Consider the following 26,598-nt stretch of genomic DNA (forward strand, 5'->3'; position numbering starts at 1 on the left):
TGGTACCAATGGATTCATTAGGATTTTCTAGTTTCATATGATGCCGGTATCTTCACTCCAGCATTAAAACTGAGCCTGCTACGACCTCGGAAAGATTGAATGACGGCCAGGCCCGACGGCAGCCTGTCGGATTTTTAGGAGGTTAATTCAAAATCTCAATTTGCGTTAATGCGTTAAAGAAATTAGTGGCGTTAGACGGTACTTAGTGTGAAATATTGCCAGGCAGGAATGAATGGACCTAAAAAGCACAGACAACCAAAATGGATCAAAAACTAAAGCTCCTTTTGCAGCACACCATGCCAAGTTTCTCCAATCTTTCCTATTTTTATAATTTAAGTGCAGAATGGCATTAAAAATTCCACCTCACAATAAAATGTAATGCAATTTGGGGTGGAAAAAAGCTAAACCTATAATATTTCACATTTTGTTTTCTATTTAGTCGTGACATTAAATGCAAATATCTTAGAAAAACAAAGGAACTAAACATAAGACCATGCGTTTTATTGCACCGTGTTTCTTTGTTGGACTCAACAATCTTCGTTTTAAAACTTTGATACGCAAAGTGAGCATGTTTTTTTAACCCTCTGACATCTTATTAGTATAATCTACAGTAGGTGGGAAAGCGCAACTTCCATCGGCTTCTCAGATCAGGTCAGATCTGGGATATAAAGGGTTTAACAGCAGCTCCTTTGTGCCTGTTTTAAATTCAAACATACTCACATCGTTAGAAATTTTGGTGAAAAATTACAAAAGGCAAGCCTCGCTTTGTTCTCATAACTTTTACATGAAAAATGGATCCAGGAGTTTCTGGGTGTTGTAAAGATTTAAAATTCATCGTAGCTTCAGTTCTACTGGTACATTACGACCGGGTTAACATGTTCTTCTGATGCTTGTCATACGCATTCATTACGAATAACTGCAACACATCCAGCAGGTGAACACTTCACAGGCTAAAACATCACGTATCTCAGCTGTGATTTGGTATTGGCTGCTGTATTGTGCGGAGTTGCTTATACAGTTTTTAACTATCACTTGTCTTTTTACATATTTTGAATGAAGACAGCCTCGTGAACTTATACCTTCAAACCTGGTTTTGTCATTCAAAAATGTTGAAAAGTTAATGCAGTGCAGCGTATTTAAGGAAATGTAGCGACACTGGCAAAAAAAAAGAAGCCAGCTTTTTAAATGTTTCTATGAGAAAGGAGAGTTAGCGTGTAAAGAGATTTTATTAGACAGATAACTGAATGATAAGAGAGGATGATCTGCTGGGGGACATTCAAAACAAACCTTGTACATAACATTATCATAACGTTTTAGCGATATAACCTGCTGAATGTAGTGTTGATAGTTTGCATTTATAAGTGAAGCTGTGATTAAGGAGTTTTACTAGATAACAGAGGAAGTACAGAGATCTCTTCATTTTCTCTACATGTTCAACAAAACCTGCCAAACCATTCGACAGTATTTTACCTTTATCGTTTTCACATCATTCAAAATCAAACCAATGAACACTGTTAAAAGTGATAAATCTGTATTGAAACTGCAAATTCAGTATTTTTCAACCTGGACTGCATGTTTTTGTGTCTAAGTGACTAATGGGGATGACATTTTTTTTAAATCGGTCCGGTATCGAGGGAGAACGCTGCAGCTGGCAGCCACTAAAACCAGCTGCGATGTTATCGCTCGCTCAATTCACCCTCAACTAACCCCTCCCCCCTTGGTTACTGTTGCTAGGCCTGTCAAGCTTTCACATCCGGCATGTGAATGTGGCATTTTTAAACAATATCAGAGAGAGAGGTATTCCAAAATAAATTTCCAGATTTCTGGAATAAGTGTTCTGAAATATCAGAGAAGTATACAGAAAGGACTGCAATATGCATTTGAGAGCTACATACACAATATAATTTGTCGGAGTATTGTGAATAAAGAGGCCATTTAAATCAAGGGAAAATTTCCAAATGTAAGTGTCAGACACCCCACGTCTTGACAACTCATGTGAAGGACAAACATACAGGAACAACAATGTTTTGCACAGCAGGGCTAAGTTAACGTTTAGTTGTGACTCCCTATAGCCTTCATTATCTGCCGCTTATCCGAGGTCGGGTCTAATATATTATTAATAATTTATTACACGGCTGCGTTGAATACTCGATTCTGATTGGTCAATCACGGCATTCTGCAGTCTGTTATTTCTGTATAACAGACCATTGCTATGTATAACAGACCGTTGCTATGTATAACAGACCGTTGCTATGTGTAGCAGACCGTTGCTATGTGTAGCAGACCGTTGCTATGTGTAGCAGACCGTTGCTATGTATAACAGACCGTTGCTATGTATAACAGACCGTTGCTATGTGTAGCAGACCGTTGCTATGTGTAGCAGACCGTTGCTATGTATAACAGACCGTTGCTATGGTGGACGTTTTTGTGTCAAAATATTGATTCCTTCAATAAGTAGCCATGTAATAAGCGGGAAAATGTACAGCTTCGCGTCGGGGTGCATCATCACCTTGTCGGGGATTCTTTCACAACAATGACCGGCTCGCTGTACATTATCCCGCCTTTCCGTTTGTTTAAAGCATGCCAGGATATTGCTCACACAACGCGCTAAGATAACGTAGCGTCTTGGAGTGAACAAAGGAGCTTTTGTTGATCTTTGTTGGATTTGGCTGTGAGTGAGGTCTTCCGCATTGTTTAATGAATTTTCCTCATTAGTCACTTGGACACAAAAACATGAAAATAGGGTCCAGGTTGAAAAATACAGAAGTTACCATTTTGATTTCAACTGCTTCTCTGTATGTTTGTCTGTACGTCATGCAATAATGTCCTTTGAGACATTTCCACTAATACTGTGTTTATTATGAGTATATTTTAACTTTAGTTTGACTTTTATTTGTTCTGTTATTATTTCATCATTGTGCAGTGGCCATATTGGAGATTGATGTCAAAGAAACGCACATGTACATTAGTTGTTGATTTTTAACAAATCTCATATGTGAATACTAAAAATGAACACTTTGTAGATTTCTGTATAGGCAGCAAAGTATTTCATAAACGCATCACATCATAGCACAGCAAAGTGTTTTTCTTCTGTATATAAATGTACAACATGTGATATTTTACAACATTTCCGTGTGCTTTAGAAGATACAGTATCGTATTGTAATATCTGCCGTGTAGCTTATTCTAGCAATTGGATTAATCCACTTGATTGCAGTTGTGATGTAAAGAGCGGAGGGTTTTACGTGGTGAAATGACAAATTGATGAAGTGGAATTGTAAAATGACTAAGGCAACGAGATGGAGAGCTTTGAGAGAAATGTGAACCACCCATCTACTATCTGCATGATATTCTTCTGTCTATACTGTCTGTGGCTATAAACTTAACTTTTTTCACTTTGATCTTTGCTACTACAAAGAACAATAAAGAATATATTATGAAAAGTGGCTGAATAGATATCATTCAACCCGTCAGATGTCAGAAGCAATCTTTTCTAATTTGTTTGTGCTACTTAGTTTTCCCTGGTCTTGGATTACTTAATTTGTGTGCAAGCTAACAAACTGGATCAACAGAGAGAACATAACGTTAGATTCTACCCGACCTAAAAAGCCTCGGCACATCTCCATGTGGTCCGTGTGCAGCTGGGTTGTCAAGGCAGCGAGTATTTAAGACACACAGCCGGTGAAGTGATTCCGACTACTGCTGCTGACCAGAGGCTAACAGCATGATGCTAACATACGCTAACTGCTATCAGTCACACCGGGGGAGCGGCCGGGCCACGGCTCCAATGTTTTTTATTTGGACTGCTGTTACCCATTCAAAAAACCCATTGACCTCCAAACGAGGGAACCGGCTGTCAGTAGTAGTAGTAGCTGTCAGTACTACATATTGTTCCTTTAAAGCTGCAGTAGGCAGTTTATTTTTGGCATCATTGGGCAAAAATTCCATAACAACCTTTCAGCATATTGTAATTCAAGTGTTCTGAGAGAAAACTAGACTTCTGCACCTCCTCATGGCTGTTTTCAGGCTTTAGAAAATCTAACCCTTGACGGGAGGCTTTGACCAATCACAGGTCATTTCAGAGAGAGAGCGTTCCTATTGGCTGTACTCCGGTCATGTGTCCGGAACTTGGCGTTCCTTCAAATTTCACAATGGTGGCCGCGTCATAAACTTTCTTATTTTACAACTAAACTGAGCACTACAAGATGATTCTGAAAATATTTGAGGAGAGAAATAGGCATTAATGTAACATAATATTGATTCATATTTGATCAGCGCTGCCTAGTTTGATCGTTTGGTCGGAGTTTGCGAGTGATTGACAGCCGGCTCTCATAGACAGCAGATGGACAGCAGACCTCAGATCAGCTCTTACTGCTTGTTTTCCTCTGGTCTGTGAAATCTTGTAGATGCCGTTAGGAGCACCGGAGGACACAGAGGAACATGATTTTTTTCAGGTTAACTTTTCCATGCACTACTGTCACGATATAGCGACCGTTTTATAAAAATAACTTAACTTAATCATATTTGCTCCAATCTCGCCTACTTCAGCTTTGAAGACAAACTTATAAAATTTGAAAATGATAAATAAAAAAAACTCACCTCCTTCCCAAAATGTATGTCATATGCATTAACACAGCCAAAATGATTGGAAAATTAAAAAGCCCAAAATAAATCTGTATTGATACAGTAGTTCCTGTTTTGTAAGCAATTCAGCCACCCAAAAAAATATAACACATAGCACCTTTAGTCTTTAGACCCTTAGAGCTGTGCAAATATTGATCACTCTATAAGTCATGAGATACGAACATGATGGTATGAAAGGTAGTAAATGCTTTTAAATTATTTTGCCATTGAGCCTGTTATAAAATCTGAAAAAAGTTTTGCAAAAAAAAAGGCATCAGGCCAAAGACAGACAAAAGTGTGTGTGTGTGTGTGTGTGTGTGTGTGTACTGTCGAGTCAGCCAGATTTCATTATATAACATTTTAACATATAATTTGTACATGCATAGAAACCCACCAAAAGACACGTCCTCCGTGAATGCACATAAATCAGATCAACAAAGACATTATAAGGGGGTCGATATAAAGTTGCTATTTATTTCATATAGAGTATAAAGTACTGTAAAATATCACAAAGAACATGATTACACTTTCTTTTTTTTTTTTATAGATACAATATGGGGTACTTCATCATTTCTGGCTAATGGATACCAGAACCTGACATACAAACATGCAAGCAGGAGACAAGTTTGAATTATGTGTTGAGCAGAAGATATGCCCAGGCTTCCCAAAAGTCTGTTTTATCTGAATATTTAGATTTATCTTTTTCATTTTATAAGCTGCTTTGCAGACTCCAACATTTTATTGGTTTAACAATGTTAGTGGAAATCTCTCTCTTATTTTAGAACAATAATTCTGATATTGGTATTTGACATTTGCCTGATTTTCCCATTTAGAATTGGACTTAATGTATGTATGACATGTTTTTTAGAACTGTACACGCTTACGGAAAATACACATTTGGGAAGCCCTGTGCACATGCTGTATGGTACTGATACAAGTTTGTATTACTGGATCTGTGATATATAAATAGAGTGTTGACTTGTGTGACTAATAACGTGGTCTGTTAGATATGTTAGGTGATCCAAATATATTAGTCTATACATGTTAGTCTTTACAGTTATGTAGCCTTTTACGCTCCTAAAGGATCTGATGATGATGAAGACTGTAACTAATGTTAGTATTTGGGAGGATTGGTTTTGGTCTGCCTTGAGGACAGGAGGGTTTATGTTCATGTTTCTGTTCAGGCAACTCTTCTTCTTTGCCCACTTCACTTAGAATTGACTAGTCCTCATTTGGTTTTGAATAGCCATCAGACGAGTTAGAAAACTGAATTGTTTTGGCTTCAGTATGATTTAAAGGTGGTACTTCCACGAAATGCTGTTTCTCCTCTAACTGGATGTTACAGTAAACACATTTAGTAGCAGTAACCCTTACTGTAAGCTCTTTGCATGTACTGAAAAACAGACACTTCTTTTTGGTTTCTTTGTCCCCCAAGACTAATCAAATCCAGAAAAGTAGTTGAATCCATTTAGAATAGTGATTTGATCCAATTATGTTGAATTTGTACAGGAGTGGATAGACTAACCCTATTTGAACTGGACCTCAGTGTTTTCTCAGTTAGGTTCTCATCTTTTAAACTAGAAAAATGCATTTCCTGTAGAAAATGCGTGTGAATGCTGACAACTAAAATTAATTGCAAAGCATCGCTGAAATGCAGAAATCTTGAATCGCAAATGCAATGCACTGTACTCCTGAAACCTGAACTGTAAAACAGGCAGAGTTGAAAGCTGAACTGCATTAACTAAAGACGCTAAGAGCTGAAATACATCGCTAGAAAAAGCTGGAAGCTAAACTCTCAAAGGTGGAAGTTGAAATGAACTCGTTAGACAGCCAGTAGTATTTGGGTGGAATAAACCTTTGAAAGTATAAGTACATGGACGGAAAGTAGTATTTGGGTGGAATAAACTTTTAAAACTATAAGTACATGGACAGAAAGTAGTATTTGGGTGGATGCTACATCAGCATTCACACAGATGAAATGTTGTGCTCGCACACAGATCCAGCAGTGAAGATGACACTTCTACAACTTCTTAACAGGAAAAGAAAACAATATATTCACGTGTGGATGTTTTTGGCTGGATCTGTGCAGGAAGGAATCAGATTTTTAAACTCATATGTGATGAATTTTTAACAGCAAGATCAACTTATAATGAAATAAAAAAATGGTCTTGTATTGTGTGAAGTCTGACTTCAGTTGTGTTCTTTGCATTACAAATGTTAAAAATGTAATATTTTCTGTTTGTTTGTTGTGGTGTATCGTCTGTGGTTGGACTCTGTTTAACACAAGTTCAGCCTCTTTCATCCCTCCATCTTATTGCATTCCTCCTCCGGCTCCTCCTCCTCCTCCTCCTCCTCCTCCTCCTCCTCCTCCTCCTCCTCCTCCCGAGGGCTTGGCTTTGCTCTTATTCTCCTCGGCGTCCGGATCACGGCAAGTGCACTCGTCCTGGTCGCAGTCCGCCCCAAACTGAATGACCTGGCGGTAAACAAGCACAACGTTCAAGCGCTCGGCTTCCCGGAGCCACCGTAGATCTTTCAATCTGTGGCTGGATTCAAACAAAAACACAAGATGTGTCTTTTCAGGCCTGTCTGGTGCAGATGTCATTTTTAATGGATGACTAAACCAAGAAAACACACATTCCATTTGGTTGGCTTCCGTGTTTAAGACCGCCTGAGATGGTTTTTGATGAAATCTGATAAAATCATGTGCATATACAGTATATACTGTATATATGGCCTATTCCAGTGCAAGTAGGCGGAACAAATGCCTAGAAAAGAAGGATGAAAAGCCAACACAGTCTCACGGCAGTTCGTGAAATAGTCACGAAATTTAATCTATTTGATTTGTATACATAGACACAAATTTCCTTTTTTTTGTGACGCTCAGCACGACTTTCAACAACAATTTTTTTGTGCGTTTTCCTACAAATGTCCAGCAACACGTGACGCACGTATCAATTTCCACTCCAGGTTTAGGAAATGATTGACTTGGTTAGGCTTAGGCAGCAAAAGCACTTGTGTTTAGGAAAATATCAACTTGATTAGGATTAGCCAACAAACTACTTAGTTAGGTTTAGGAAAAGATTGACTTGGTTAGGCTTAGGCAACAAATCACTTAGTTAGGTTTAGGAAATGATTGACTTGGTTAGGTTTAGGCAACAAACTACTTAGTTAAGTTTAGGAATAGATTGACTTGATTAGGTTTAGGCAACAAACTACTTAGTTAGGTTTAGGAATAGATTGACTTGGTTAGGCTTAGGCAACAAACTACTTAGTTAGGTTTAGGAATAGATTGACTTGGTTAGGCTTAGGCAACAAACTACTTAGTTAGGTTTAGGAAAAGATTGACTTGGTTAGGCTTAGGCAACAAACAACTTAGTTAGGTTTAGGAAAAGATTGACTTGGTTAGGCTTAGGCAACAAACTACTTAGTTAGGTTTAGGAAAAGATTGACTTGGTTAGGCTTAGGCAACAAACTACTTAGTTAGGTTTAGGAAAAGATTGACTTGGTTAGGCTTAGGCAACAAACAACTTAGTTAAAGTAACTCTGGAAGTGGCTTAAGTACGGAAGTTCCGTGACAAATAAATCAACTTTGACTTGTGGTTTCACACGGGACACAAACACCGGTCTCCCGGGCGAAAGTATGTGTTTTTTGACACAACCATCCACCCCAACCTTCTCCCTACGTGGCGTTCGCCGCTCTTTATACTTCCCGGTTCACAATCACGTGGATTACATACAAGTTAATTTTGTGCTGACCATCACGAAAACATTTTTTTAATTTGTGTCTATGTACAAGAATCCGGAGTCACGAAATTTCATAAAATTTTGTGACTATTTCACAAACTGCTGTGCGACTGGGCTGGAAAAGCAGCAGCAGGGTAAAAGGAAATATTACATCAGGACTTTAAAGCAGAGTCACTGAAAAATGCACTAGTTCGTTCAGGAGGCTTCCCAACAGGGTTGTTACATTTCAACTGTAGCGAAGAGCACGAATTTGAAAAATATAAAAAATACACTTGCTTGAACAGACCTAGCAGCTAGTGAACCATTTTGCCCCCGCCTCTCCATTGTGTTTGTGCTGAAAGGTAAGTAGCGCTCAGTAACCCGAGCGTGGTCTTAGTAGACTTGTTGTATTTCCTCACAGTTTCAAAGAGAACTCCAACTGCCCCCCGGAGGCCGATAAAGCGCATGATGTCAAATGGTTCAACCTGGCCTTTGAATGGCGAGAAACCTTGAGGGTCTTTGGGGGGAAAGGAAAGGAGAGGGGGAGGGGGGGGCATACTGCCGTGGAGGTGAACGGATGAACACATGTTAAGAATCAACAACAAGAGGCTGCCAGCTCTTGTCTAGGAAGCGAGCCATCACCACAGGTTGCAAAATAAACTCTGGTGCCCCGCGAAGCAGTCTGTTGCAAGAAATGTAAACATTCGCTCCTGGAGAGAAGGAGTGAGAGGAAGATTGAGAGAAAGAAAGGAGAGTGGGAGGCAGAGAAAGAAAATAAGGATGACTGCGAGCAGGGCGAGAAGGAGAGTGGGAGGTAGCTGCTTGTCGGCCTTTCGCTGCCGATCGCGCTCAGTTTTTGGAGGGAGACGGGGTTGATGGCAGGGTAATAGTTTCACCGAGGGCTCTCAACGAGCTGCAGAAGGCCCGAGCTTCCCTTAAAGTGCCAGCGGTCCCATTTAAGACGAATTGGCGCGGCCATTAAATGTTTCCTTAACAGCTTCATCTTGATTCATTGGTGCGGGTGCAGAACCAGCCAAGCAATACCCCACCTTTGATGCCTTCTAACAACCTTTGGAAGGAAAGAAAAGGGGCTTGTTTTTTTGCCTCATCCACAGAAACAAAAGCCAAGTCTTTTTTGGCTGTTTGGGCTTTTGTTGCCTCCCTGCTGTTTACTGCAACATATTCATGAACACAATTCATGTGACAGGAAGAGGTTTCAAAGTGATGAATTCGACCTCGCGTGCAATCAAAACCAAACGTAAAAGCTTCAGACTTAAAAAATCATGTTCCTTCTGTTTGCTCTTTGCTGCTTTTTACTACTTTGGCCCTTTTGTTGGACTCCAACACAGACTCCAGTTAACAAATCAAAGGGAGATTGTGTGTTTCCATAGATGGTGTGGCAGCTCAGATCTTTTTCTTCTGGAGTTTTCCCCTGTTGGCCGATGACCGAATCCCACCTGAATCATCCCTCATGTATCCCCCCTTTCCTTGTCATCGCCGCAGCTACCCCTGTAAATAAAACCAATACTGCCTGAGCTCCATAAAAAGGATGCAGCTGGCCCCGTTCAGACTGATCCAGACGCAAATAGATTTGAATATTGATTCAAATAGTTGATGTAGTTCAGATGAGGGTGACTTATCCTGCCAGATAGATACTGGAGCAGTCTGCGAAGTGGCTATGTTACTTGCGGAATAGACTGCTACAGGAATGAGGCCTAAAACCCAGAAATGAGTTAGCATTTTAGCACTTCCAGTTCCCTCGTCTGGAGGTCAATGGGTTTTTTGAATGGTTGGATCAGAAAAAATGGGCCAGCGTAAGGATGTGAGCGACTTTGACGAGGGCCAAATAGTGCTGGCTAGACGACTGGGTCAGAGCATCTCCAAAAACTGCAGCTCTTGTGGGATGTTCCCGGTCTGCAGTGGTCAGGACCTGCCAAAAGTGGTCCAAGGAAGGAAAACCGGTGAACCGGCGACAGGGTCAGACCTGAGGCTCATTGATGTACGTGGGGAGCGAAGGCTGGCCCGTGTTGTCCGATCCAATAGAAGAGCTATTGGAGCTCAAACTGCTGAAAAAGTTAAAGCTGGTTCTGATAGAAAGGTGTCAGGACACACAGTGCATCGCAGTTTGTTGCATACGGGGCTGCGTAGCCGCAGACCTGTCAGGGTGCCCATGCTGACCTAATGTTATGGCTGATCGGTGTACGTCATCCCTGGATCACTCTATAAGGTAAAAAATCAAACTCACCTCATCGTCATCTGTGTGTTTATGAAACTGTCGCAAACTGGCATGAAATATCCCGACTCTCAAAGTCCTTTTTCTTGTGTGGCAGCAGAGGAAATGTGTGATGATGTTCACGCTGCGTTAAAAACCTGTAATTTCCTACACCTGCACAAGTCGGGCCACATAGAAACAGAGAGTTCTGTAAACAAAACCTCCACTCCGCTCCGCCGCTCTGCTGGAGCCGCCCGCGGTGGCAGTCAGGATGCTGACTCTCACGGCGGTTTTAGTTGACTTCCTCCGAACGACCCCCGCTCGCCGAGCTGCTGTTTTACAGTGGCCGACTAAACCGCAGACCGTCAGACACCTCGCCGCTCCCCCCCACCTCCCTCTTCCCCTGTAAACGAGCAGTTAGTGGCAGTCTGGCAGCTCATTTATTATGATGGCGGGCTACAGACTCGCTGAACTCCTTCTCATTTAGGAAGGAGCTGCTAGTGAGTCATGGCGTGCTGCGGACATGAAGGAGACAGCCGAGGCCCGGCCAACTGTAGGCCGTAGGAATTAATAGGCAGGGCCCCATGAATGGGTGTCATGAATATGTGGCTGTACAGAAGCTCTACTACTTCTCAAATGTCCACATGGGAGAGGAGTTCTCGTGAAAGCACAAAAAAAAAATAGGAAAAAACTATGTGTTTTTGTAGAAGCAGTTGAGGGAACGAGCGGCCTGGTTTCCACCACTGGGCCCGACCTGGGCTCGCTCATTATTATTCATACCATTCCTCTTAGCCACCCAATATATACAGCAATCATTTAGAGCAATTAGTGTAATGTGATGCATTTGCATTTCGCAGCAAGCACGAACAAGCTACCGCCAGGGAGAGTGTGTGTTGAGGATGGATTAACACAAAGATATCTAACATATTTGTCCAACTGATTAGGCCCGAATTAAAATGTTTTTTATTTGAAAATGCAATTAGATTATAGGCCCACATGACACTGCAGAGCTGCAATGCAAAAACATCTCACTTAAGATGCTTCAAATTAAGTGTTTATTTGGGCACCGTCAGCACAATAACACAGTGGGGTCAGCTAAAACTGTTATAGAGTAATAGAAGAAAATGTCATCAGGTATATCCATAGCTCAGTGTGTTCCGACCCCGACTTGTTCCTTCTGCAGTGGAGCTTAATATGAGAGGTGAGAAAGTGTATAGCAGCATGGGGTGGTGAAAACCTGCTTATTTACCATTTGAGTGGAAAAGCTGGAGGGCACAAGTCTCCTCTGTTGTTTTAAGTACAGATGAGGGAGACTAAATGGGTGCAGTCGTTAACAGGAGAGAGGGGAAAGTAGCGGGGATCTGTGTTTGTTTGCTTAGTACTGTAGAAGCCTCCTCCTGCGCAGCGGCAACGGCGCTCGCACCAAAAGAGACAGATTTCTACTACTGTAAACAGGAAGAATCTGGCTTCGAGTCCAGATTTCGGCTTCTAAAGCTCCGTCTTGATTGCTAAGATGCAAGCCCGGAGCGAGCCAAACAACACTTTGCCACCTTTTTAAACAAAGTGGAACGAAATTTGTAAGTTATATTATATTTGTTGAAAGAATAAACCCCCCCCTAAAAAGTATTTTTTTTTATAATTAAAACAAAAACAGATGGTATAAATGTGATGAAAATCAATCTTTCTCTTCCTGCGTAAACAGGAGGTGTAGCACGGGAAATGTCTGTTTGTGTACCTTTCTGGTGGAGAGTGTGGACGGGCAGCAGTCTCCTCCATCATACTGGCAGTACGCCCGGTTGTTGATGGTGTCACACCAGCCATCCCCTCCAAAAGGCTAGACACAAACAAGAAAGAGTGTTAATGTTCTCCCCAAAGTGATAATTTGACCTCACACAGCATGGAAGGCAGAGAAGGCCAAAAGAAGAAGAAAAAAAAACTCAACATCATCCCAGAAAAGAGATTTTCAGCAAGTGGCAGACATTGTCATACAATGAAGTTGTTTGGAACAAATGTCCAATGAAAAAAAATCAAAATAAACACTCGTGAAGCGTGATCCAAGTCCAGTGAAAGTTTGCTCTGACAAAGCTTATGCAACAGCCAATGAGAGAGGGCGACTTCTTTCTTTTGAACGAGATGAAGGCGGGTTTCCAATTCAGCGCAGGCCAGTGATTTATTAAGCAAAGAGTTAACATGCACTTTATTTTAGTGGTTACATCAACTCCTTAAGCCTTTGCTGCAGATGTCAAGCCGAAGCACCCGGGGTCAAACGAGTTCAGCCGATATGAAGCAACGATGCTAATGTCGGGGATGTACTGAGTATTCCACGATAAGCTAATGAGTGGTTGCAGATGGGGAGGAGGAGGCAAGCTACCTGAGGTGCTAAATAGCTTAGCATGATTTGTTTGCATATTTGGTTGAAAGTATGATTTCTAGTTAGGTCTTTAATGGTTAAATGCTAAGGTCAGCTTACATTAGCATAATTCTCCCATTTATCCTCCACATTAGATTTGTAAAACATGTGCATGATGTTTGCATATAACGGGGACAAACAGGATGTTGGACTACGCAACCGAGGTCTTGAGGTGTTGGCCTAATCTCTATAAACTGATATCTGCATGTGAATCAGTGGGCGACCCCAGTTCTGAAAAGTGAAGCCAATGCTGAAGCGCCTTAAACCTGCATTCTTTCTAACAGCCAGCAGGGGGCGACTCTTCTGGTTGCAAAATGAAGTCTGATTGTATAGAAGTCTATGAGAAAATGAGCCTACTACTCACTTGATTTATTACCTCAGTAAACATTGTAAACATGAGTTTATGGTCTCAATCGCTAGTTTCAAGTCTTCTTCAATACAGCATGATTTTCATTTAGTAAATTATGGTCCCATTTAGAGTCAAATAGACCATAAAGCAGGGGATGCTTTAGGGCGTGGCTACCTTGTGATTGACAGGTCGCTACCACGGCGTTGTCTGGTCTTGGAGTTGTCCGTGTTTTTGTCTTACGACTTTAACCTTTTCACAGTGTGTTTTCAGTTCATGAAAGTTAATTGTCGCCTCCACCCTCTCGTCACTTCTGGTTCCCAAAAAAACAAGATGGCGATGGCCAAAATGCCAAACTCAAGGCTTCAAAACGGCAGTCCACAAAACAATGGTGACGTCATGGTGACTATGTCCACTTCTTATATACAGTCAATGAGAATCTGTAGGAAACGGGACAATGTTTTGGTATTGGAAACGTTCTGGTTTCAGTTTGTAGTCTGTTTGTAGTCCGAGTAGTATTGCATTGGCTGACATGCAATCTCTGAACCCATCGGCTATCGTCTGACGAAGATTTAGCCTTTTATTAGCTTGGCCACATGTGAAACAATCCGCTCTGTAAAACAATGACCGGCGCACGGAGAAGGAAGTCTTGGCCCGGATATCTGGATAACAGCTGGCTAGACCAGAACCCCAGAAATATTGGCCCCCAGAGGCTTAATCATTGTCAGACCGGTAGCCGATGGGTTCCGAGATTGGCGGTGGCCTAACTCAGTGAACATCGCAGAAAGTATGGCCCAACCTGATGATATCCACAGTCACTCTACTTGAAAGCTAGAGTAGGTAAAAGGTGAATGTGGCTGCCTATGGTGCTTAACAATTATGACTTTTTAGCGTGATTTCTTCTTCTATGGTAGTCATTTGGATTGTGGCATATCATTTGTTTAAAGTCTGAACTGCATTATGATCAAAACATCATATTGAGTGCACTGATAAATGACCCCGAGACCTGCTGCACAAGTAGAAATGGCCTCCACTTTTGGAGTCTTTTCGAAGATGTGGAGTGGAAATGGTTTCTTTTGGCATTCCGGGATAAACAAGGTGACAAACTGACATAAAGATTCATTCAATGTAATTAAGCAAAAGAGGTTTACTTTAACATTTCATTTAGCTGACCTTTTATTTCAACTATGATAGACTAGAGTAGACGGACAGATGTCATTTGATGGCTATTCAGGTATGCTTCACCTTACTTAAAATACCTATTAATGACATTTCCTCAAATTGTGCAACGCTCTGGCCGGCGTGGGAGTCCTTCTGGAGAAGTGGCACGCAGATTTTGTGGAATTTAAGCTACATAGAATCTCAAACACGTCATGATGAAAACCTTTTTAATGTTTTAGGCAAAACCTTGAGGGGGCTTCCCTGAAGTGCCAATAATATGAAAATAAGTGCCGAGAGCCAAAGATACTTTTGGCTTTCTCCGGTGAGCTGATGGAGTCATTTCAAAGACCTGGGGTTCTACCTAACCTGCGCGGGGGGAGCGAGAGCAGCTGCTGAGAAGATTTCTGCAGTTTTCTCTTCACTTCAAAGAGCTCCCTACTTGACGAATCCCCTTGCCTTTCCCAACTAAACTGCCGTGGCATAAATAAATCTATTTAATCGTTCCGTTTCTGAGTAAATACTTTACCAGCAATTGCACCAGATGCCTCACCCAAATCACTTCTAGTACGTAAATCTTTGAATTAGCTTTATAGTCCGGGGAAGTCGTGTGTAATAGAGACTTGCTTAGCCTGCTGTCAGTTTTATTTGAATCTTACATATTTCCATAGCTGAGCTCTTTGTTGTAGGTTTGATCTCCATTTCACATACACGTCTTTTCCTTGAAAAAGACTGTTGAAATTAGCGGACCCCACACTTTGCCCGCGTGAGGTTAATTTTGTGGTCATGTTGAGGTTAATTATTATTTACATTCCCTTCCAGGAAACATATACCTCACTCTCAACCGAAATGCACAGACCCATGAAGAGCATTAAACCAGCCAGAGTTGGCTGCGCACCTTCGTCCCCCATGGATAATTAAAAGGTCAACTGGTTTGTGTATTACCATTATACAATAACTCCCTTCAAATCAGCGTAAAAGAGACATAGAAAGCAGCAGCAGCCAAGCCCACACCTCGCTAACATAAATATCCCACCTCTTGGCGTCGGCTATATCTAGGGGAGCATGTGCTGTCATCAGCACCATGGAAGCTCTTCATCACAACATTATAAAACACAGATATGTCAAGCGGAAATATATTTGTTTTTCCACTTCCTACGAAGTATCTGTATCATTCTTTTAATCGCAGACATTTTATCATCTCCTCCCTCTTTCGCCCCTCTTGCCCAGAGCTCTCTGAAAACAGTCGGGGGAGTGCGAGGTTTGCCCTTTTCTCTTCTCCACGTGACTCAAAGTGTTTTTCCTTTTGATAGGAAAGGCAGTTCGAGGAGTTCAAGGGAGGTCTGTGTGTGTGTGTGTGTGTGTGTGTGTGTGTGTGTGTGTGTGTGTGTGTGTGTTGACAGTGGTTGTAGTTTGGGTCTGGGCATTGTAAAACACAGTCCATCGTAGTGTGCCAGGCATTATGGGATATAGGCCATATACTTTGTGAATCACTGACTATTTTTATATGCTCAGAAGAAAAACTATTGTGAGAACTCGGTTAAAGCAGGAATGTTCTGTTGTTAACGCGTCTATACATGAGTGGTATCTAATATCAATATGTTTTTGATTGGCATATTTGAAGTGTATTATAAGTTGACGTGTTATAGACTATTAGAACCACTGGTGAAACCTGTTCACTAAAGTGACACTGCGTCTTTAAGATGTTTTTCTTTATATTTATGGTTGGAGCACAAGCTCTGGGGAGCCCAGTTTTTGCTGTGTTTGAACATTACAAATAGTCTGTTGGTTGTGGAAATCAGATTATTGAATGGTTGAAGTTTCCAGTGTAGTTCCTTTCAGGTTTGGTCTGACGCTGGATTGAACTGTTTTGAGGTACAACAATGCACAGCATCAAGTAGTAATCTTTTGGGGTCTATACCATTTACTTTGCACGGCAGCTGGATTCTCGCAATGTCACAAGATCACACGAAAATCTGCTGGTCAGGCTTCAAAATAATGTGTTTGTGTCCGGAAAGTCAGATCATGGACCAATCAGCATTCTGTAAGAAGCTACTGGCAGCTATGGGTGTTGCTTATGTGTGTAAGACCAAGCCCCCAGGAAGAGCGCCGGGCTTTGAAGCAAATTTTGGTAGTGTCCTTTAACCTTTTAAAAAGGAAACCAGGTTTTTCACTTACACATTTAATAAATCATGTTACTGCCAAAATCTGAACACATGATTGAAGTTCAGTGCCTGCACTTCAAAATGCCACTCACTGTCAGTTGTCTGCCAACTTTTGCTCCTTGTACTTCCATATTAAAACACGATTATGTCACCAGGTCACCTGTAAAACCCTCTTTTCACGGAAGAACCGCTTCTTACATGTTTTCCAGCAATGGGCTGGCTGACACTGAATGTCCCTGAATGTGTCATCCTCCCAGTGGAGTGCCTGCAGCTAGTCAGGTGCAGTTAGGTGCGATCTACCTTTCCACCTGTGAACCTTAAACCTCCTAAAACACATCAAGGAAAGCAGCCCAGTTAATGGAGCTATTCTGCTGTATGGAAATACAGTCATGCAGGTGTCCCAACTGCATGAAAATTCAACATCGGACTCATGACTTCCCTCAAAAAACACCGCACCAATGGATGGTTCTGAACTCTAAAGGCCTTTATACACCGGCAGCGTTATTTTTTTGAAAGTCAATATATTTTGTTCGTACTTTTAAACAGACCGTGAATATTCCGCGGCAAAAAAAGCGACGTAGTTTTATCGGAACAAGGTTGATTTTTCTGAGCTTTCGCACCATTAATGAAGGCATCAACCAATCACGTTGTGCGGAACAGGTTGAGTTGCGCCTCTTTTCATGAAACAACACGGAGGCTCCATAGTCCGAAACCAAGACGGCAAGTTGTATTGCTGCTTTCAACCTTGACAAAAACAACCATTCTTACCTTTCACAATAAAAGACCTTGACATATAATATTTGCATGCTAGTATTTTGCATTTTTGTGTCATTTATTCATCACACCCCCCAGGACTTAAAGCAGTCATAGTCCTCGATGCCAGCATTAACTGCTAACTCTCTGGGTTAACACATTTTCAAAAAATCTCTTCGAGGAAGTAGAGCATGTCCTGGAACAAGGGTTGATGGGTCTGGATGTTCACCAGCCCTTAAACAGCTGCCAGTGAGCCCCATATAAAGTAGAGTTGGTAGATTTTCCCAGTGGTTACCTCCTGAGCAACCCCCTGAGGAGATATCCCAGGCACTTCCAACTGGAAGATTCAGGAGAAACCCCAGGGAACACTTAGAACATGCTGGAGATATAATATTCGCCGAACAGCCTGCGAAGACAGCGGGACTGGAAGATGTGGCTGGGGCAACACACAGTTGGCCTACTCCGTTTAGTCTGTTCCCACTGTAAATTGGATCCGGAAATGTTACTGAGAATGGATTGACGGTTAGCTTGGGAAGAATTCACTCAAAGGTGAATCATTTTAAAATAAAATGCGTGCTGTCAAGAAACAGCAGGAAATAGCACTCAATGTACCGGGAGGAAACAGCAGTCATCTTAAGGAACATAGTTAACAAACTTCCTAGCTATCGAGTCAAGCAACAGTACAGCTGAGTAAAATCTGTCATTTCCATTGATGAGTGATAAAATCTGAAGATGTGTTATATGTGCTCGCAGTCACACATTTCCATCTTAGTCGATCAAGAATTCTTGACTCTTTCTTGGATAGTGAGCTTTGTATTTGGAATGCTAAGAAAGCCTCTCCCAAATGGTTTGCTCTGCGAAGAGACCTGTGGTTTTCACTCCATTTGGACTACTTTAATTCCACTTATTGTAAATTGCTGTCCAACAATTGTCCAACAATTGTCTGAACTAACAACCTCTACTCTTCTGGCTGCCTCTAGTCTACAGAGACTCATTTGGTTCATTTGCTTTGGTTGTGTTTGTCTTCGATTAAACAGCTATGTGTTTCAAAAAGAAATTAGAAGATATAGAGCCATGCATGGGGAAAAAAAAGTTCTTCTTGAAGTTTTGCAACTGTAGTTACAACAGGTGTTGAGAGATTGTTGAGTTCACTGTTGGTCCACTTTGTCTTCAACAAATTTCAACCCGGATCCCCCATCTAAAGCAAACAGCAAACATCCAGCTTCTTTGAGCCAGTGGAGAACTTTGTGTGTGAGATTAGACTCCGAAATATTCTATTTGTGTATATCCGGCCTCATGCAGAACTATTGTGATATAAACACAACTATCCCTAATCCTCAATGTTACTTATTTCAGACTGGAAAGCTACTATACAGTGTTTCATGATGTGATCAAGGGGATTAACACAGCGTCCACCAACCAAATGGTTTAAATAGCCTAAATGCCTCATATTAAGTGATGCATGAGTTGATGCATTTAATTGGCTTTCTGTTATCAAATTCTTTGTCCTTATTGGTCCAGCAAACATTTTAATCATGCTGAGAACATTCTAAGGAAGACGCTTCTAGTAAGACACAGCAGGTCATTTGTTACTGATGCAACTCTTTCTAAGGCTATAAAGTAGATGAGACCATTACAGAACAGTCTCAGCCTGGCAGTTGTACAGGGGACTGCTGTGCTGATAAGATGCCTGAGCTGACTTCTACACTAATTGTCAACTGGGTTTTCAGAAAGAATGGAAAGGGAGGCAGAGTAAGAGAAAAGATTGGGAGCAATGGCATCTGGATGAGATCTGGCATAGTGGATATGCAGCACATGTGGTCTGGTATAATTTACAGTGTTGTCATGGAGGAGTGGGTTATAAGCAACTGTTTTGCCTAGCAACATTCACGGGAAGGTGGAAGGGGAAAATGTAGTGCTGGCAGGTAGGAAGAATATTTTAATACCGTGAGACATCAACAGTTTATGTGTTCCATCGGTAGTTCCAGTAGTTCTGAACCCAACGGGTAAATGCCAAATACTAGGACTATCTGGGTTTATGATTTTAGATGATTTACTGTCACTGCTGAACTATTACTGAGTAGATATGGACGTTGAATTGCAACTAGCTTTCAATTATGATACAAACATGAAGCACGCGAAATATGATGAAATTGAACAAGCCCAAAAGTCTGAAGTCGTGATACAGCAGCCTCTAGAGGCTGTTTATTATTCCTCACATTATAAAGTTGTTGGACGGAACAAACAACAGACTGACCATTTTGCTATTCATACCAGAAGTGGTTATCAGAGTAATGGAGAGGTCATCTTGCAAGATGCTGGAGGGGGAAGACCTGACCTTCCGCAGCAGCTGGATTTTTGCGATATCTCGATTACATATCACACAAAAATCCATCTTGTCAGGCTTCACTTAATGAATTTGTATCCGGTCAGACAGTGACCGGACCAATCAGCGTCTTGTGAGTAGCTACTGGCAGCTAAGGGTGTGAATTATGTGTGTGTGTGTGGCATGACGACACAGAGTGACGGCTCCTATTAAGGCCCTGACACACCGAGCCGACAGTCGGCTGTCAGACAGTTTGGGGCCGCCAGCGAGCCTCCGTCGACCTAGTTTTTGCGCTGTGTCCCGCATCATCGGCTCTATTCTGCCCGTGTCTGAGTTTTTTCGGCCGATTCAGCATGTTGAATCTTAAGAAGTGCATCAGACTTGTACTTGACCGACTGTATTTCTTTGTGCTGTTTGTTTGTGCTTTGCTCGGTGGGTGAACAACATCCAAAATGGAAATTTCATTTAAAAAAATCACAACAACGGCTTGTATATCCGCAGCCCTTCGGTTTCCCTTTTTGAATGACAAATACAGCTACCTGCTGATAGGGAGAGTTATTTCATCTTACGCAGGCCCAGAACATACAGTACGTGGTGGTTGGCCGTCGGCTGTAGTCTTTGCGTTGTGTCCGAGTGAAACTTTTTGGCCAAGACAAGGGCGGCGTGAGGCGACTCAAAGGGTGGCCTTCGTTGCCGCTAGTTCTTTGATGTCGGCTTGGTGTGTCTGGGCCTTTAGATGCTGCAATAGCAACAGTTGGAGAGTATTTCTTCATTGAAAGAAGAGCAAAGAACGGCACTGAAGGCTTTTCTCGATGGAATAGATGTTTTTGCTCTTCTACCGACTGGCTTCGGTAAGAGTTTGATTGATAGATGGTTCATTCAATCACCTGCCAAGTATTTTTTTTTAAAGTGTCTGCCCTTTTCCAAACTGTTTCCAATTACGGCTTCTCAGATGGTTCTGTGTAAACAAACCATCTGGTGCGTCAGGTTAAGGAAGACCATGAGGTCATCAAAATCGGAGGAATTTTTACCCACGAGGGCTTGAATGTGCTCAAGAAAAATTCATGGTAATCTGTCAAGTACGGTTGATATTACTTAAGTACAAGCGGAAAATTTGGCATGATGGTGGCACCAGATGAAAGGTCAGAGGTCACCTTAAACAATGGAATTTGTCACAGTGAATAATCACAACTCAAGGTCCACTTAGTTTTTCTTTCTGGAACTTTCAGTATAATGTCAGTCTTCATCAGTGGATGGATTTTGGCCAGTTGTGGTGATGGCTCACTTTAAAGTGGTTGAACTTGTAGTTGACTTTGTTCTGTTTTGGTCTTTCATTTTTTTTAAATTACCTAGAAACAGTACTCATCTTTTGTCTTATATTGACTTGCTAACACTTTTTTACATCTGACCTGTCAAACTAACCAGATAAATGTTACTACGAAACGTATCCAGCTGTGGTTTCTAAAACAAATCTAATTTATTTTCCTTGAAAATACATGTAAATTCACAAGAAACTAGATCTTGTTATCTTGTCAATAAACAGGACACTTTATTCTGCTCCCTTTGTAAAACAGAAACACACTAGAAACTGTTTTTGAACCAGGCAGAAAGATTTAAATGCCTTGTGTCAGCCTAAATAATTAATCTTAATCCAACATAATGCAGTGAATCATTTATTTTCCTTTATCAGATAATCCATTAGTTTTGGCAGGCCTAACAACGTTTGGCAATGCCAAGATCCTAGTTAAAAAAAAAAAAAAAGGTTCTTTGGACAGATTTCAAAAGGATTTTTGTAAAGTTTTAAGTGTGAGAATATAAATTTCTGCCTGAGATTTGTCATCAGGAAATGTGAAGCACATTGCACACTGGCTCCGGTATCTTGAATAGTGATGACAACAGGGATACAGTCTGTTTTGCTTCATGTTTAATATTGGAAAAGTCTGGCTAGGGCAGTAAATTTAATGCGGTTATGCCCAGAAATGGTGTAATTGTTTTAAGGATTAAGTATTCCCTATCTCGACATTCATAAAATATCCTTGATAATAACGTAATGAAAGCCAAACTGACATCTCCTCCCTGACCTTGAGGCTTTGAAAGCAAAACATTAGCACATAGTAGACATGGTATGTAAGAACTAAATTACACTGTCACCTACGGAGATGTCTGTGAAAACAGATGCACCAGTTGTTTAAGCAAGCGAACACCATTTTCCCAAAGTCCCATGGTGCTTAGATATGGCACATTTCCACCAAGAAGTTCAGTTCAGTTCAGTTCAGTTCAGTTCAGTTCAGTTCGTGGATGGTACCAATAGAACCACTCCATTCTTGGTACCACCTTGGACGAGGTTCCACGCGACCTGAGCCGACACTCGAAGGTGGCGTTAAAACACTGCAGACCACTGATTGGTCAGAGAGAATCGTCACTAGCGTGACACGGGACATAGCGACCGCAATTTTGAATTCACTGGACCCAGATTTTTAAAAATGGCAGCACGCAAACCTACGCCATACACTACGCCGGACACACTACGTACACTACATCATACAACTGACAATGTGCAGACATTCCTCTGTTTGGTTGCCGTTGAAATGATTCGGCGAGTGTCCGATTGACGATTATGTCACGGCAGTTTCAACCGCCATCGCTAAGCCGATCAGCTGAGAATCCTGCCTACACTGAGGGGGAACTATCTGCAGTGGAAACACGGCACAGAGAAAAGGTACCAAATGTGAGTTGGGTGAGGCAGAGTCGTACCATGCAGTGGAAACACGGAAACATGCACGTAAACCACCAAATGTACAGTACAAGAAGGTATATGCAGCCATAACCACTTTGTTGACTTTCCCTTCTTTGAACTGTTCTCTCTTCTCACCACATTAAAAACATCAGCTGCAGCAAATAAGTTTCTAGTCGTTGGCCAGATGCAGTATCAGCCAAGACTAAAATAGTCATTCACTCATTCAACAGTTTCAAAGAGGCTGATATCTGGATGGAAAGTATTTGCACGTACTCCTGTATTTGATGCAAGACTGCTTGGCTGTTTGGACTCTTACCTCACATGACTGGATGCAATGGATGTGTTGCGGGTCAGGGTACCACTTCATCAGCCCTGTGCAGACTATGCTCTGGAAAACAAAGCACGTGAGAACAAACGATTGAGCAATGCAGTCACAGGACATGGATAACCACTGTGTTTGCCATGGAAAACAATATCACACTCAAAAGGCACAAAAGCAGTTTTGTAGGAGTTTCATAAGCTTGAGGCTCCAAAGTAGTACTTGTTCAGGTAGAGCCATTGATTTAATCCATTAAGTACCCGTAGATGGAGGATAATGCCAACCACCTCACAGAGTGAGTTTTAAAGTGAAGATTGAAATATCAAACCACCCAACGTGTCTCCATACAACGGTTTGTATGATATCTTGTGAAAAGTTATTCCTCATTTTTCGTGCGTTTTCCTACGAATGTCCAACAACATGTGTCAATTTCTGCTTGTCTTTTCGTTTAGGTTTGGTAAAAGATCGTGGTTGGGGTTAAAGTAACTCCAGAAGTGGTGTAACATAAGTACGTGAGTTATGTGACAAATAAATCAATGTTGACTTCTGGTTTCACACAGGGTACAAATACCAGTCTCCTGGGCGAAGGTCTGGAGGTTTTTTTTGCGGCGTTTGTCGCTCTTTATATTTCCTCGTTAACAATTACTTGGATTACATACAAATTAATTTCGTGGATATACAAAAATTACAGTGCATTCCCACTTGTCGGTATATCTACAAACGGTGTTTGACATCAGCCTGCGCCACCAGTCCATTTTGCTATCTCTTTTCACCTACGAGTGTTGATTAACATAACATATTTGCTCTCGTATTCTGATACATGAATTGAAAGCTAAACATATTCTTTAATGTTGTTTTCAAGTCATAGATCATATGAGTCGGACCTTATGGTGAGATTGTTGTTGCCAAGATCAAGAAATGATTTTCAAACTCAACTTTAAAGACAAAAAAAGCAAAATCAGAACAGATATTAACGGACCTTGTGGCTTGTTTACCAAATCCTACGCCATGTTTATTTCAAATTCAATAAAATGTGAGTGGCTCAAATCTAAGTAGGCTGTTCTGTCACCAGGAGCATGAATGTTCGAAACAAATTTCATAGCAATACATCTATTAGATTATTATAGGATATTGTGTAAAAACTTGACATTTTGGCCTGATGGTGGTGTGGAGGAAAAAGCTCATCAAGTGTCATCGGTGGTTATCGTTCATCCTCTGGGGAGAATGAATGCGCATTGTAAATTTCACAGGATTCTGCCCATAGTTTCTGTGAAAATATACACTATAAACACCAGAAAAAAAATGTCAGGGAGATCACCAAAAACACAATAATGTAATATTATCAGTAATAATGTGGGCTAAATACAGTTATTGTACCTTTTTCTGCCAATGATCCACTAGCACTTGGCCTGCTCTACCATGAACAGTTATATAACACATGAACAAGACTACATCTTGCACTCATTCTGATTGCAGACTTGCAGATATCGTATTGTTTTCACGGACACATGCAATACATTAGGACAATTTCAAGCTGCCCTTTTTTGCAGTGTTTGTCTGCATGAAAACCTTGTGATGGAACAAAAATAATTATTTTATACAACTTAAGTGGAGGCAAAACTCAAAATTGTGTGGTGAAATTTGGGTTAGGCTGTGGTCTTCTGTCATCTATTTGACCCCGGGAATTTACAAGGTGGTTAAGCAGATAGCTGATTGACTAAAAAATATGGACAGAGAAAGGGGATCCTCCCCTGTGATTTTTCTGTGCAGCCTGACCCACCGTGGGAGACCTGATTCTGAGATTTGAGATAGCACAATGCCTCGATATCACAAGGCAGTGCCAGAGATATGGCGCAAGTAACCAGACCTCCATCCAAGTATTTGACCTTGGCAAGGGGTGGATTAACTGGCTGGCTGGCTGGCTGACTGACCACCCAAAAGTTAGGCGAAACCGGAGCAGTGTTTGCGACAGCATTAACGTAGAAGCGATTCCTGAGATATGATATTGGGTAACACGACCCGCCTTCAAAGCCAAACAACAGCGCTCTAACTCTGACATTCCTACGGGTTTGTTCACAGCGACTTGTATACACTGTGTGTATGAGAGATGTGCTTATTTCCTAAAAAGGTTTGACGTCAACTGGAACCTTTACTCTTGCTATCTGCCTGTGATATTTCCAGTAATGCTAAAAACACTTGAATGATAACGAGTTGGATTTTGTTCCGTGGTAGTGTGTGATTAGCCGATGCAGCCGGGAATTAAATATATTTTCCTAAAACATTTTAAAAAATACTGTCTTGCCAATGATTCAGTCAAACATCTGATATGAAACACATTTGCACATATTGTGATGAAATCTCAGCTGCAATTTGACACAGGGATTCGTTTTTAGGCGTTCTCGTTTACTCAGAGAGACTTTTGAATTTGAGATCATTTCTATTGAAAAATAAATTATGTACTTTATTTGTTTAGTTTACTACATTCACTGCAAAATATGTCTATTTTAAGAAGTGCTTTTGGTCACATTGAGGTTCAAAACATGCCTGTTGAGACCGAACTGAATGCTTGGGCAGACTTTACCGTTAGGCTTGGTAGGCAACTGCCTGGTGCCCCAACTAGAAAGGCCCCAAACAGCTGTAGATTTCTTATGATGTTTAGATATGAAAAAGATTGAATCATGTTACTATTCTAACCAGGGCTGTCAAAGTTAACGCGATAATAACGCGTTAGCGCAAATTTGTTTTAACGCCATTCATTTCTTTAACACATAAACACAACTTGCAATTTTTAGGTTGTAGCGGGCACAGTTGTAAAGCTAGAGTGAAGATACTGGCATCATATGAAACCAGAAAAACCTAAGGAATCCATCATATTAGCTTGTCGCGAAGGAGACTAAATAACGTGCGCTGAATTTTGGCAAGAAAAAATTGGCATGGCCATTTTCAAAGGGGTCCCATGACCTCTCACCTCAAGATATGCAAATGAAAATGGGTTCTATGGGTATCCACGAGTCTCCCCTTTCAAGACATGCCCACTTTATGATAATGTAAAGTATGATAATGATGTGAGGGTTTCTGGACTATATTTGAGATTGATGAGATTATTCGAGATTAAATACTTGAATCGATTGACAGCCCTAATTCGAACTCATTGTACCCTGAAATATCTCACAAAGGGCCCCCAAAGCACTTAAAAAAATATGCAACTCAACTGTATACTACTTACTATGTACTTCTACTTCAGAGGGAAACACAGTAGTACTACATTAACCTGACAGAGAAATGTTACGGGTTACATTGCAGATTCAGATTTGACTCACAAAATATAACCATTACAATATTATCCGGAGGTAGCACACTGATACTGAACGTGTCACGTGTCCAAATTGCACCAAATTTGACACTGCACGTCCTTGGTTCCGCAGCAATACTTCCGCCAAGTGTGAAGTCGATCGGATGAACGGTTTTCGAGATATATGATTGACACACAGACATAGATTCCTTCCTTTATAGTTAGATTACTTAATAGATTACTTAAACTGGAAAGGTGTTATTTAAAACATTTTTCTTTATGCTTATATTATTCCAATTTCCACTGCAATTTTCTGTAGCTGGTACAATGTGGCAGATCACTGCGGTAGACTCAAGGACATGACCTGAAAGAATAATCATTGATCTTGATTAGAAAAAGATGGAAATTATCTCACAGTACATTTGTTGAAGACTCAGAGGGATATTTTGTTCCACTTTGGCTCCTTTTGAAATTTGAATGTGGTAATAATTTATTTCCAGTGTAACTGGGATTAAGGGGACATGAATCTGTGGGG

General features: G+C 41.1%; 1 protein-coding gene across 1 annotated transcript in view; it reads right to left on the reverse strand.

Annotated features, from left to right (window-relative positions):
* Positions 1–5,076: 5,076 nt before the first annotated feature.
* Positions 5,077–26,598, reverse strand: part of pappa2 (pappalysin 2) — a 91,235-nt gene continuing 69,713 nt past the window's right edge. Inside the window, exons 25-27 of the mRNA XM_074650210.1 lie at positions 22,769–22,840; positions 12,293–12,391; positions 5,077–7,095 (exon numbers count right to left, since the gene is read on the reverse strand). Of these exons, the coding sequence (XP_074506311.1) occupies positions 6,934–7,095; positions 12,293–12,391; positions 22,769–22,840 (333 nt within the window). The 3' untranslated portion in view covers positions 5,077–6,933. The remainder of the gene's footprint in view (positions 7,096–12,292; positions 12,392–22,768; positions 22,841–26,598) is intronic.

Source organism: Sebastes fasciatus, chromosome 11 (assembly GCF_043250625.1).
Source record: "Sebastes fasciatus isolate fSebFas1 chromosome 11, fSebFas1.pri, whole genome shotgun sequence".
Lineage (NCBI taxonomy): Eukaryota > Metazoa > Chordata > Actinopteri > Perciformes > Sebastidae > Sebastes > Sebastes fasciatus.